This window comes from Grampus griseus (genome assembly GCF_964374135.1).
Source record: "Grampus griseus genome assembly, chromosome: 10".
Classification (NCBI taxonomy): Eukaryota; Metazoa; Chordata; class Mammalia; order Artiodactyla; family Delphinidae; genus Grampus; species Grampus griseus.
In genome coordinates, this window is record NC_139004.1 from 59,452,945 (window position 1) to 59,465,759 (window position 12,815).

The following is a 12,815-nucleotide window of genomic DNA, read 5'->3' on the forward strand; positions in this document are numbered from 1 at the left end:
GCTGGTAAACCATGTGACACAGAAATAAAGGACAGGGAGAAATGCAAATTCCAGTCTCACTCTCTACTTTCAAAGTTACTGTTAAGTGCTGGCCAATGGAATGTAGACGTCGCTACGTATTTTTAAAAAATTTTAACCAAACCACCTTATTTTTCCTATTTATAAGGGTTAATTAAAACTTTTTCATTTTGTACTTCTACTTCAAATAAAATTGAATTTAAAATTTCAGAACTCCAGCTTTATTTAGATAAAGACTTATAGAAAAAGGACAGGTTGTGTTTTTATTTAAATGTCGCTTTATCTAGGAGGCTTAAACAATATTTGCAATCATTGAAATAATAAAATCAGAATGGTATTTAAAGTGACTAAGACCAGTGTATTTAAAATTTTATTAATGTGTAAATATTGTGTTATATTTTATTTATAGTTTTAGTCTCATAGAGAAATAGTTTAATTTCATGACATAGGGGTTATAATGATAAACTAAAATTTCCTGATTTGTTTTACTCATATTTAAATATAAAGCATGTTAAATTTATTTATACATATCTTAGGCATTTTAAATTCAGTTTTTTAAAAAAAATTTTGTACAATCTCTGGTATATTTTATGACCTAAGTAAGTCCTCGTTTAATGAATGAATAAAAAGGCAAGTAGATGAAGGAGGGGTGATATTTGGAAATTTGAAGGAATTCATTAAAAGAGACCATAATGATCTGAATGGAAGAATTTCTTAAAATGCAGAAACCTCAAAATCAGAGACGTGGGTGTAATGGAGTGGTCCACAGAGTATGGCAACCATCGATAAGTGTAGGAGGAATCATTAAAAATAGATACAGAATATAACTTGTTGCTTAAGTAGGTACCAAGGTAATTTTCCATTTCAAACATTTTATGAAATAAAATTGTAAACCTTGTCTATGCTTTGTAGAATATCTGTTCTATTTTATTATGTTAATCCTGCCTAGATCAGCAGACATTAAAAAAATAAAATCTTTTTTTTAGGTTTCTGGTTAAAACAGAAAATACTGTATATAGTATAGAAGCTCCAAATAAAAAAAACAATTACCCAGGAAATTACTTTGAAAACAGTTTAAAAAAATTAGTGTCATAAACACAAATTAGAGTTTAAAGTTTTTAAAATCTAACGAGGTCACATAGAATCATCATATTCTACCGTTTTTCATGAGATGTGTTTTTTAACCCAGAAAACAGTAAACAGGATAAAGTTTCTGAAATGTGAGTAATGTTAACTGGTGTGCACTTTTCAGTTCTCGTCCGACTCCAAGAACTAGCACTGCAGTGGCATTAAATCCTGGTGAGACTATGACTCAAAATTCACCACAGAAGACTTCTCCCTTGACCAAAGTAAGCAGAGATGGAATTTTCTTTTTTCTTTTTGTGTAGGATACAGGGATTCAGAAGAATAATTGCAAGTTAATCTCTGAACTGTGTTTTTAATTGCCAAATTTACAGCTGAGTCATCTTCCTTGATTATCACTGGTTTTTCTAGTAAGTACTCTTAAGAGAGAGGTGCTTCATAGGTGTTTTTTTGATAACAGCTTTATTGAGATATAATTGACACACCATATAATTCACCCATTTAAAGTGTATAATTCAGGGGCTTTTAGCATAGTCACAGAGCTATGCAGTCATCAGCACAGTCGGTTTTAGAATGCTCATCATTCTGCAAAGAAGCCCTGTACTCATTAGCAGTCACTCCTGTTTTCTTCCAGTTTCTCTACCCTCTTGCCTGAGGCAACCACTAATCTACTTTCTGTCTTTATAAATATGCCTATCCCGGACATTTCATATAAATGGGATCATGAAATATGTGATCTTTTGTGACTGGCTTTTTTCACTTAATGTAATGTTTTTAAGATTCATCCAAATTGTACCATGTATCAATACTATATTCCTTTTTACTACCCAATAATATTCTGTTGTATATACCACATTTTATTTTTCCATTCATCCATTTGTGGACATTTGGACGGGTTTCCCCTTTTGGCTATTCTGAGCGATGCTGCTATGAACATTTGTGTACATCGTTGTGTGGGTGTGTGTTCTATGCTGTATCATATGGTAACTGTTTAACCTTTCGAAGAACCGCCAAATTGTTTTCCAAAGCAGCTGTACCATTTTACATTCTCAGCACCAGTGTATGAGGGTTCCAATTTTTGCACATCCTCACCAAAACTTGTTATTATGTCTTTTAAAAAATTGTGGTAAAATACACATTACATAAAATTTACCGTTTTAACCATTGTTAAGTGTACAGTTTGGTGGCATTAAGTACATTCACACTGTTATGTAACCATCACCACTATCCATTCCCCCCTACCCATCCCTCCCCCCAACCCCACCCGCTGGCAACCGCTGTTCTACTTTCTGCTTCTATGAATTTGCCTAGTAACCTTATATAAGTGGAATCACACAATATTTGTCCTTTTGTATCTGGCTTATTTCACTTAGCATAATGTCTTCATGATCCATCCATGTTGTAGCGTGTATCAGGAATTTCATTCCTCCTTAAGTCTGGATAATATTCCATTGTGTGTATGTACCAATTTATTAATTCATCTTTTGATGCACACTTGGGTTGCTTCAACCTTTTGGTTATTGTGAATAGTGCTGCATCGTCTCTTTTTGGTTACAGCCATCTTGTAGGTGTGAAATTATATCTCACTGTTGTTTTAATTTGCATTTCCCTGTTGGCTAATGATGTCGAGCATCTTTTCATGTGCTTATTGGCCATTTGTATATTTTCTTTGGAAGAATGTCTATTCAAACCTTTTGCCCATTATTGAGTTGTAGGGGTTCTTTATATATTACAGATATATGATTTATAAACATTTTCTTCTGTTCTGTGAATTGTCCTTTCACTTTCTTGATGGTGTCCTTTGAAGCACAAAGGTTTTAAATTCTGATGTAGACCAAATTATCTTTTTTGTGTGTTTGTTGTTGCCTGTGTACTCTTGGTGACATAACTAAGAAATAGTTGTCTACTCTAAGATCATAAAGGTTTATTTCTATGCTTAGCTCTTACATTTAGGTCTGTAATCCATTTTGAGTTAATTTTTGCATATGGCATGAGGTAGGGGGTCCAACTTCTTTGTTTTGCATGTGGATATCCAGTTGCCTCAGCACCGTTTGTTGAGAAGGCTCTTCTTTTCCAAGACATTAAATAATGTCTTGGAATTCTTGTTGAATATTAATGAACTTTAAATGTGAAGGTTTACTTCTGGGCTCTCAGTTCTATTCCATTGATTGATATGTCTTTCGTCATGCTACTAGCACACTGTCTTAATCACTGTGGCTTTTTAAGTAAGTTTTGAAATTAGGAAGTATGATTTCTGACTTTGTTCTTTTTCAGAGTTTTTTGTTTTTGGCTATTCTGGGTCTCTTGCATTTCCATATGAATTTTAGGATCAGTTCGTCAGTTTCTGCAAAGAAGCCAGCTGGGATTGTGACAGCAATTGTGTTGGATCTCTAGGTCAATTTGAGGAGTATCGCCATGCTAACAATATAAAGTTTTCTTCCACAAACATGGGATGTCTTTCTATTTATTTAGTTATTCTTTAATTTCTTTCAATCATAGTTTTTTTGAATGCAGAAATATTTTGAAGTAAAAAATTTGCCAAGTTATCATTTATTGTACTTATTGCAGTTGTTGCTGTATTTTTTATGTAATGTGAAATGCATTCGAACCATGTGAAACTTAATTTTGTATTGAAATGAAATGTAAATAGGTTGTAATAAAATCTCACTGTGCTAATAATTGTTTGGTTATATGTGAGATAGAAAATCAGTGTAAAAGTAAAAAATGCATTCTGAAATGCGATAGATGTTGAATTTCTTCTGCCAGATGTTTATTGTGGAGGAGTGTATGTAATTATTTTATTGAGAATATTTAAGCACTAATTATATAAGGGAGCTTATGTTTTGTAATTTTTTAAAATAAATTTCTAAGTTTGTTTACTGGCTGTGTTGAGTCTTTGTTGCTGCGCATGGGCTTTCTCTAGCTGTGCCGAGCAGGGGCTTCTCTTGTTGCGGAGCACGGGCTCTAGCACAGGCTCAGTAGTTGTGGCGCACGGTCTCTACCACTGCGCCACCAGGGAAGCCCTCATTGCAATTTTTGATTAGTTTATTCCTGAGCATTTTATTTAACAGCTTATTTTTTGCTATTGTGAATGGGATGTTGTATTTTTATAACCTGTTTTTGTGCATACATTCACTTTATGTATATGAAATTAATTTCTACATATAATTTTCTAATTGGTCTACCTTACTCATTTTTAGATTATTGTAAAAGTTTTTCAGTTGACTTCATTTTGGCTTTTCTTTCAAGTTTATCTGTTTTGAAAGTCCATGTTCTTAAATTTTCTTTAACATATTTTTTTACAAAAGTTCCTCCTTACTTATTCTTCATGTGTTTTTAATATGTCTGTCTTCTAAGTTGAAGAAGGGTTGTTGTGGTTTCCAGGAACTTTGTTAGCTAATTATTCTGTCCCTTACCTTAGTTTTGGATCATTTCCTTTTCTACTTAACCTTTCACTTCACTGATTTGATTTTCTGGTTAGCATTTTTTCGGTCAAAGTTTCAGTGGAAGTTCTTAATGCATAAATCCTCTTTTTTTTTTTTTTTTTGTCTGATGTGAAATACTAAGGCATAGCACCAGGAATAAAAGTTGAGTTTTGGGCTTCCCTGGTGGCGCAGTGGTTGAGAGTCCGCCTGCCGATGCAGGGGACGCGGGTTCGTGCCCTGGTCCGGCAGGATCCCACATGCCGTGGAGCAGCTGGGCCCGTGAGCCATGGCCTCTGAGCCTGCGCGTCCGGAGCCTGTGCTCCGCAACGGGAGAGGCCACAGCCGTGAGAGGCCCGCGTACCGTAAAAAAAAAAAAAAAAAAAAAAAAAAAAAGTTGAGTTTAAGGAGAGCACAAAGAAACATCTTTAACTGATGGGGAACATCTAGTTATTCATTTTCATTATGTGTCAATTCCGCTTTAACTAGGATTTGTAAAGATGTGGGTGTTTAATACTTACATAACAGGTCAGTACTTAAGCTTGAAATTTTTTTATGCTGTAATTTAAATTTCATATTGAATATTCTGTAAAGCAGAAATAAGCTGATTAATTTTTGGTCGATGAAAGATAACAACCCTGCTGGTAATTGAAAGACCAATTTGTCTCATCATAGTTTAGAACATCAAACTGTAGAAGATCTGTTTTCTAGTTCTAACCAGCCATTGTGGTAAACACGAGCAAGTCAGTTACTTTCTCTGAGCCTTGTTTTTTTCATCTGTAAAAATGGGAATAATGATACACTAGATTTAGGATTTTTGTGAAGATCAGATGAGACTGTCTGTGGAAGTGTTTTGAATAGCAGTGGAGGTCCATTGATACAGGTGACTTTTTTCAGTGGGGTCTACTCAGCATCTTACTAGCTCCGTCTCTTAAAGCTTTTCACTAGTCACAGAAACTGGGTCTAATTTTTGTTCTTGTTTCAGATCACAAGTGGACACCTGAGTCAGCAGGACCTGGAGACCCGGATGAGAGAGCTTATCTACACAGACTCAGATCTTGTCATCACCCCAATTATTGACAATCCGAAGGTGCGAGAAGGCACCCTAACAACCGAGGGCTGAAATCTGGGTGATGTTTTCATTCCCAGTATACTTTGCCTTATTTTACTTTTTTAAAAAAATTATTTATTTTTTGGCCATGCTGCATGCGGAATCTTAGTTCCGCGACCAGGGATTGAATCCACGCCCCCTTTCAGTGGAAGCGCAGTCTTTTTTTTTTTTTTTTTTGTGGTACGCCGTCCTCTCACTGTTGTGGCCTCTCCCGTTGCGGAGCACAGGCTCCGGACACGCAGGCTTAGCGGCCATGGCTCACAGGCCCAGCCGCTCCGCGGCATGTGGGATCCTGCCGGACCAGGGCACGAACCCGCGTCCCCTGCATCGGCAGGCGGTCTCTCAACCACTGCACCACCAGGGAAGCCCGGAAGTGCAGCCTTAACCGCTGGACCACTAGGGAAGTCCCTTCTTTGCCTTATTTTCTCTCCTGTTCTTGTTGTCTTCTGCTTTTCTTTCTTTCTTGCCACGTGTCTATATTCCTAACCCTCACCCTTTCTGTAACCCTCTCCTCTTCCTGCGTCACTCTTTCACTGGAAGGGTAAGTTTTCTTCCCCCTTTGCAGCAGCTCTGCCTGTCAGTACATGAGCTGGAGAGTGGCTGCTGACTTCTAGACCTCAGACCTTAGCCTCAGTCCCTTCATTTCTCCATACTTACTTAGGTGAATTACTCCAGACATTCTCCTCGCTGATGTGTTGTGAAGGCAGATATCAGGGAGCAGCGCTCACCAGACTGGGGTGGGTGGGCAGATCACAGGGAGACCACACCTCTCACAGGTTGTCAGGATTGTAGGGCAGATGATGGGGAGACACGGGGAGCTTGGGGAGCCTTGGTTACAATGCACTTCTAACCCAGTGGGATTTTCATTGCTTCACATCTTTGGAATATAATACTGTATTAGGGAATGATGAGTACTCTCCTTGGAAAAGGAAATTAATTTCTCAGTTCCTCTGTTTTCTGTTGATTTCCAGCTCCAACACACATTTCACCACCCATTATGCATTTTTATTTTCTTCCTTTTTTAAAAATGTTTTTTTCTTTATTAATTTATGACTGTTTCATCTCACTGGGGAAGCTTCTATAGTTTGGAACAAAAGGCTTCTTAGATCAATGTTTATTTACTAGATAGATAACATTTAATATAGATTACTCAGCTATTTGTCATAATGGAGCTATCTCTCTTTTTATGCATTCAGGTATCTGGCAGAGTAACTGTATATTATACCAAATTTAATGTGTAACAGGGTATTTTCCTAGTGGAACTTCTAGAACAATTTGTGCTATCTTTTGACCATATTCTGTATTTCTTTCTTTTTATAACCAGACTTAGTTGTTTCTGGGAAACCTTAGAAGTTTTTTTTTTTTAACTTTTAATTTTGAACTAATTTTAGACTTAAAGGTTCAAAAATAGTAGACTTCCTGTATACCTTTTACCCAGCTTCTCTTAGTGTTAATATTGTACAGGAACACAGTACTGTTAGCAAAACCAGGGGATTGACATTGGTACAGTGCTGTTAACTGATGAGCTGATTTGAATTTCATCAGTTGTGCCACCAGTGCCCTTCTTCTTATGTTCCAGGATCCCATGTTACAGTTGTTTTTTTTTTTTTTTTTTTTTGCGGTACCCGGGCCTCTCACTGTTGTGGCCTCTCCCATTGCAGAGCATAGGCGCTGGACGCGCAGGCTCAGCGGCCATGGCTCACGGGCCCAGCCGCTCCGCGGCATGTGGGATCTTCCCGGACCGGGGCACGAACCTGTTTCCCCTGCATCGGCAGGCGGACTCTCAACCACTGCGCCACCAGGGAAGCCCTACAGTTGGTTTCTATGCCTCCTTAGTTTGCTCCAATCTGTCCTTGTCCTTCACAGTCATGTGGTAATTTCATATTCTTTCCTTGTCTGTCATGACCTTGACACTTTGAAGAGTACTGGGCAGGTATTAATATTTTGTAGAATGTCCCTCAATTTGGGTTTGCCTAAGTGTTTCTCATGATTAGAATGAGGGTATGTATTTTTGGTGAGAATACTACCAGCAGAAGTTTAAAAGATGCTCTATAGAGAGGTTTTGGAGAAGTTAGACATAGAAATGATGGTTGAATTTTTTTTAAATTAATTATTTTTGGCTGCATTGGGTCTTCATTGCTGCATGCGGGCTTTCTGTAGTTGTGGCGAGCGGGGGCTACTCCTCATTGCGGAGTGTGGCTTTCTCATTGTGGTGGCTTCTCTTTGTTGTGGAGCATGGGCTCTAGGCACATGGGCTTCAGTAGTTGTGGCACTCGGGCTCAGTAGTTGTGGCTCACGAGCTTAGTTGCTCCGCAGCATGTGGGATCTTCCCAGACCAGGGCTTGAACCTGTGTCCCCTGCACTGGCAGGAGGATTCTTAACCACTGGACCACCAGGGAAGTTCGATGGTTGAATTTTTTAATTAAAAGTGTCATGTTGAAGTACCCCAGCTATTCCAAACTCATGAATCCAGCTGCTATACACTTTCCTCACTTTGCTCAAGGAAATCGTGTGCTTTCCTATTCATGAAGTTGTATCTTCGCCAATTCAGTCATCAAGTCCTCACCACTCTTCAAGACCTCATGCCACTTTCCAGGTCTTCCATAAACCCTGCCCTGACCACATCAACCTAAAGTCCTTTCTGATTCTCTATCTTTTTGGAAACATTTCTCTGAGTATTTTGTCTGTAATTATGTCCCGCCTGTTTTGCATTCTAATTTAAATATCTTATGTTTTTCTGTTGTTTCACAGATGTTTGTCTTATCTTTCTAACCAGTGTGTCAGCTCTCTGGCAGTAGGATCATGTCTTTGTATCCCCCTTAGCACTTAGCATAGTGCCTCACCCTAGCAGGTATCCAATAAATATTTGTTGAGTAACTAAATTTCTAACCTAGAGGTAAATTAGCCTAAGAGTAAGCCAGGATAAGGTGACCCTTTTCCATGATGCTTTATTTTATTGAAGATATCAATTGAAATGATATTATTTTATGCATTATTACCTATATTTGTATATTTTAATCTGAAGGGGCTTTGCTGAATGCTTATTCTTTTTGGTGATAAATTTTACAGTGTTATTTTCTGTCCTCATTGATTTATAATCTGATATAGGAGACATATCAGGAGATAGATACCCATCTTAAAAGGTTTTGTTCTGTTTTTTTAACCACAGATAATGAAACAACCACCAATTAAATATGATCCAAAAATATTGCATCTACCAGCACATTCAGGTAGGATCATAAAGGGCTTATCAAGCACATAGATTCATGGCGGACAAATACAAATATGAAATTTAATAGCAAATGGAATATTTTATTTATGAATAGCTAAATTTTTATTTTCTTGCCAACTGGCTATATTCTTGAGACACTGTATAAATTATTAACAACCTGTAATCCATTTGAGCCAGCGTTTGACCTTACTCAGCTGGGTCTAGGCTGCTCAGTACTCTTGTGAGTGGGAAAGTTCCTATGAAACTGGGCAAGTTTTCCTGTTGAACGGGTGGGCCCTCCTCCTGTCCTTTCCCTTGTAAAGCCAGTTGAATTTCCAACATTAATGGTGCTCTTATGGGTACAGAAGGTTGGAAACCACAATGAAGAATCGAGAGTCTACTTGAGGGAGTAGGGCAGTTGAGATCAGGGTCAGATGGTTGGTTCACTTTTGTGGGGTTGATGTAGGACTGGAGATACTTAAAGGTTGATTGTTACATTCCCTTTCCCCTAACAAAGTCTTACTTAGGGTGAGTATAAGAATTTTTCTTATACCTTAAACTTTGATGTATTTTGTTTGATAAGTTATAGTTTAAGCTGTTAAACTAGATCTGGAAAAATTCTTCATCATAGAGTAGAATCTACGATTTGAAATCAAATCAAAGTAAATTCAAAATAAACAACATAGGTTCAAATTGAAATAAACTGTTCCAAGTAGAAGCACTATTTATGAAAACTTAGAGGAAAATTATCTCAAAATAGTATTCCGTCCCTTTCCCCCTTTACTTTGAATTATTTTAGGAAATTATTGTTATAGCTTATTTTGTTTAAATATAGAGATTAGGTGAAACTATGTTAATTTTAGCTGGCATTTCATTTCCCAGTTTTTGTCTTTTGTTTGTATAGGGGTTTGGAGGTGGGACTCCCAGATGATTTCAGCTTTGTATTAACCTAGTTATGTTTACTAGTAATTTCACTGGGACCTTATAACATCTGTAGAAATTTTGGCTTTTCCAGTACTTCAAGGCTAGGTTGCTTTATTTTATGCAAAGGGTATCTTGTTTTTTCCATAGTACCGTTTTATTTAAGTTTGCATTTTGTTATGTTCTTGGTTGCAAGAACATTCTCCTAAATTTAGGCATCTACCTTCTTTTTTTAAGCATAGGTTTCCATTGACATAGTGCAAACCGTCTCCATGGGGAGAAAAAGAGATGAACATAGAAGAGCAAATAAAAGTAGTGATGTCTTTCGAGTATTTTTGGTTTTGACAGTGTAAATTTATAATTTTCTGTGTGCCCTCACCTTAGGTATTGAAATTCTGTGTTCCATTTTATTCTTCTTGTAATGTTCTCAGCAGTCCTTTTTCACGTGGTCCCCACTTTTAATATTTTCTTTCCTCTGCAGTGGATAAATTAGTATTTCTAGAAGACCAAGATTGGAATGACTTTCTGCAACAAGTGTGCTCACAGATCGACTCCCCCGAGAAGAGCACAGGGGCCTCCCGAGCCAAGCTGAATCTCCTTTGCTACTTGTGCGTGGTGGCCGGACACAGGGAGGTGGCCACCAGGCTCCTCCACTCACCCCTGGTACGTAGTTAAGTCGTGAAGTAAAGACTCCTCTTATCACGGGCTTGCAGCTCTCCTTCTGCACATAACTCTTTTATTTCTGTAGAGATTAAAACAAGTGCTAAAATACTAATAAGATTTAGTTACAATGAAAAAAAGTGACTCATCAAGATGATAGGTTTGCCAGAATTGTCCTCTGTTTAATGCTTAGATCTAAAAGCAGTCGAATCGACAGTGATTTTGAACAACTCCTTTGGTAACACTCAGCTTGCATTTTACGTTAATTTGTAGTAGTTGTAAGGTATTTTTCATCTGTGAAATCATAAGACAGAGGTCTTGTCATCAGCTGCTGGAGTGAGCTGCCCACGTGGAATAGGGGCTCTTTTTACTGGGTCTTCCTGGTAAATTCCAAGGCTTCCGATGTGACACTGAACGGGGAACTGAGTCTCTAAGACTTTTCTTTTTCCTTCTTCTCCTGGAGATATTTCTTGGACCGTCTTGATTCATCGATGAAACCGTGGGAACTCGGCAGATCTTTTGAAGTCGTCCTCAGAAAGGAGTTACAGTGGTCTGGGGCCTTTTCCCTTGTGGGCCTTTGTTTGGGAACTGGCTTGAAAAAATTTAAGTTCATTTTCTTCCAGGATAGTATTACAGTTCCTTATTTGGTACTTGGTGTGTGTTTGTGGGGTGAGGGGCAGAGGCATATTTAGGGAATATAATTCAGTTGGAGAAACTGAACGTTCTTATTCTTAGTTTTTATTTTTATCTTATATTTACAAAGATGCAAAAACACTGAATGTAATTCATTTCCTTGGTGCAGGCTTTGCATTTCATGTGTATACTGGTTTGATTTGTTAACTTAGTGGTCACTTTCTGTGTCATTTCATGAATTAAATACATCTTAATTTTTTTTTCTAGTTCCAATTGCTAACCCAGCATTTGCGAATAGCTCCAAACTGGGATAGGTAAGTAATATTTACATCTTAATAAATTATTATATTATTAAGTAGTTAAAACATACATATTTATCAAAAGCACATAGTCCTAAATACTTATCACGAAATAGTCTAAAGTAATGATGACCCTGAATCATAGCACTTTCTATAGGCATCCCAGTTGTCCATTTAAAAAGATTTCAAAGTAGTCTTTATTCTAATATTATAAATATAATTCCAAGCTTATGTAAACTACATCTGGAAGCTTTATTAATGATTACTCTTTTGAATATTCTTTATCAAATACTTTACAATTATCCCTGTGTTTTAATTTAGTTATGCTTCTAAGGCGTTTTCCCTTGCCACTTTATCTTTCCTTAAGATGGTTTACAAAATCTAATGAGATTGTGTTCTGTAAACTCCTGATGGAAGGATGTATACTTGCTTATATGAGGGCAGCATACTCGGTGAAAAGCTCATTAAAGTGTAAGAAGGCTCTGTGCTCTGGTTGCCAATGAGACTTGGTCAGATAACTGATTACCTCTTTCCGAGTCTCAGCTTCTGGGGGACTGTTTGTGGGATGATGAAAGTGCTTTGGATTCAGACAGATGTGGGTGTAGATCACAAATCTGCCCCCAGGCAAATTATTATAACTGCTGAGTGTCAGTTTACTCATCTGTAAAATGGGCATAGTGTATCAACTTCATAGATTTTTGGTAACAATCAAATTTTTTTTAACTGAAGTATAGTTGATTTACAGTGTTGTTAGTTTCAGGTGTACAGCAAAGTGATTCAGTTTTATATATTGTTTACAATTAAATTTTGAATGAAGTAGGTGTATGAAATACCTTGCCCGGTGCCTGGTTCTTATTGGGTACTTAGTGTATTTTGGGGGTTTGGAAGTTGGTGTTATCAATCCTACTTATCTTGTATTATTGTTGAGAAGCTTGTGAAAACTTGAATGTGAAGGGGTTTTGTAAAATGTGCCAGTGATAGGATAGTAATTATTTTCCCATGCTGCCAAAATATAGGGGAAACAATAGGTGTTCAAAAATGCTTTTTTGGATAATTATTCCTATGCATCTTCTAATGTTACTCTCTCAAGGCAAAATCTGGCGTTACAAAATAGGATTTTTAGATCATTTTTGGGCATGTTAAACTTTGAGAAGGATTGTGGTATGCTCACTGTAAAAGAAACCAACAAAAAAATCTTAGCACTTCGGCTAAAACAAATTATATCCTTGAATAGGGTGCCCTCTGCTGATTTTTAAAAAACAGACATTCTTAATCCTTTCCAGGTACTACTATTTTTTTCCATTTTTTAGATTTAAGTTTAATTGTAAAACAGTTTTTATTTGAGGAAAATATGGATAGATAAGCCCTATGCTTGGAGCCTTCTTTTACTCTCTTTCTCCATTCAAATACTACTTCTTCCAGCGAGGCCTTCTCTGTCCTGGGTCATATCACCTTGA

General features: G+C 37.1%; 1 protein-coding gene across 1 annotated transcript in view; it reads left to right on the forward strand.

Annotated features, from left to right (window-relative positions):
- Window positions 1-12,815, forward strand: part of ULK4 (unc-51 like kinase 4) — a 513,951-nt gene that overhangs the window by 28,205 nt on the left and 472,931 nt on the right. Inside the window, exons 12-16 of the mRNA XM_082664206.1 lie at window positions 1,271-1,367; window positions 5,509-5,613; window positions 8,804-8,864; window positions 10,248-10,429; window positions 11,327-11,373. Of these exons, the coding sequence (XP_082520332.1) occupies window positions 1,271-1,367; window positions 5,509-5,613; window positions 8,804-8,864; window positions 10,248-10,429; window positions 11,327-11,373 (492 nt within the window). The remainder of the gene's footprint in view (window positions 1-1,270; window positions 1,368-5,508; window positions 5,614-8,803; window positions 8,865-10,247; window positions 10,430-11,326; window positions 11,374-12,815) is intronic.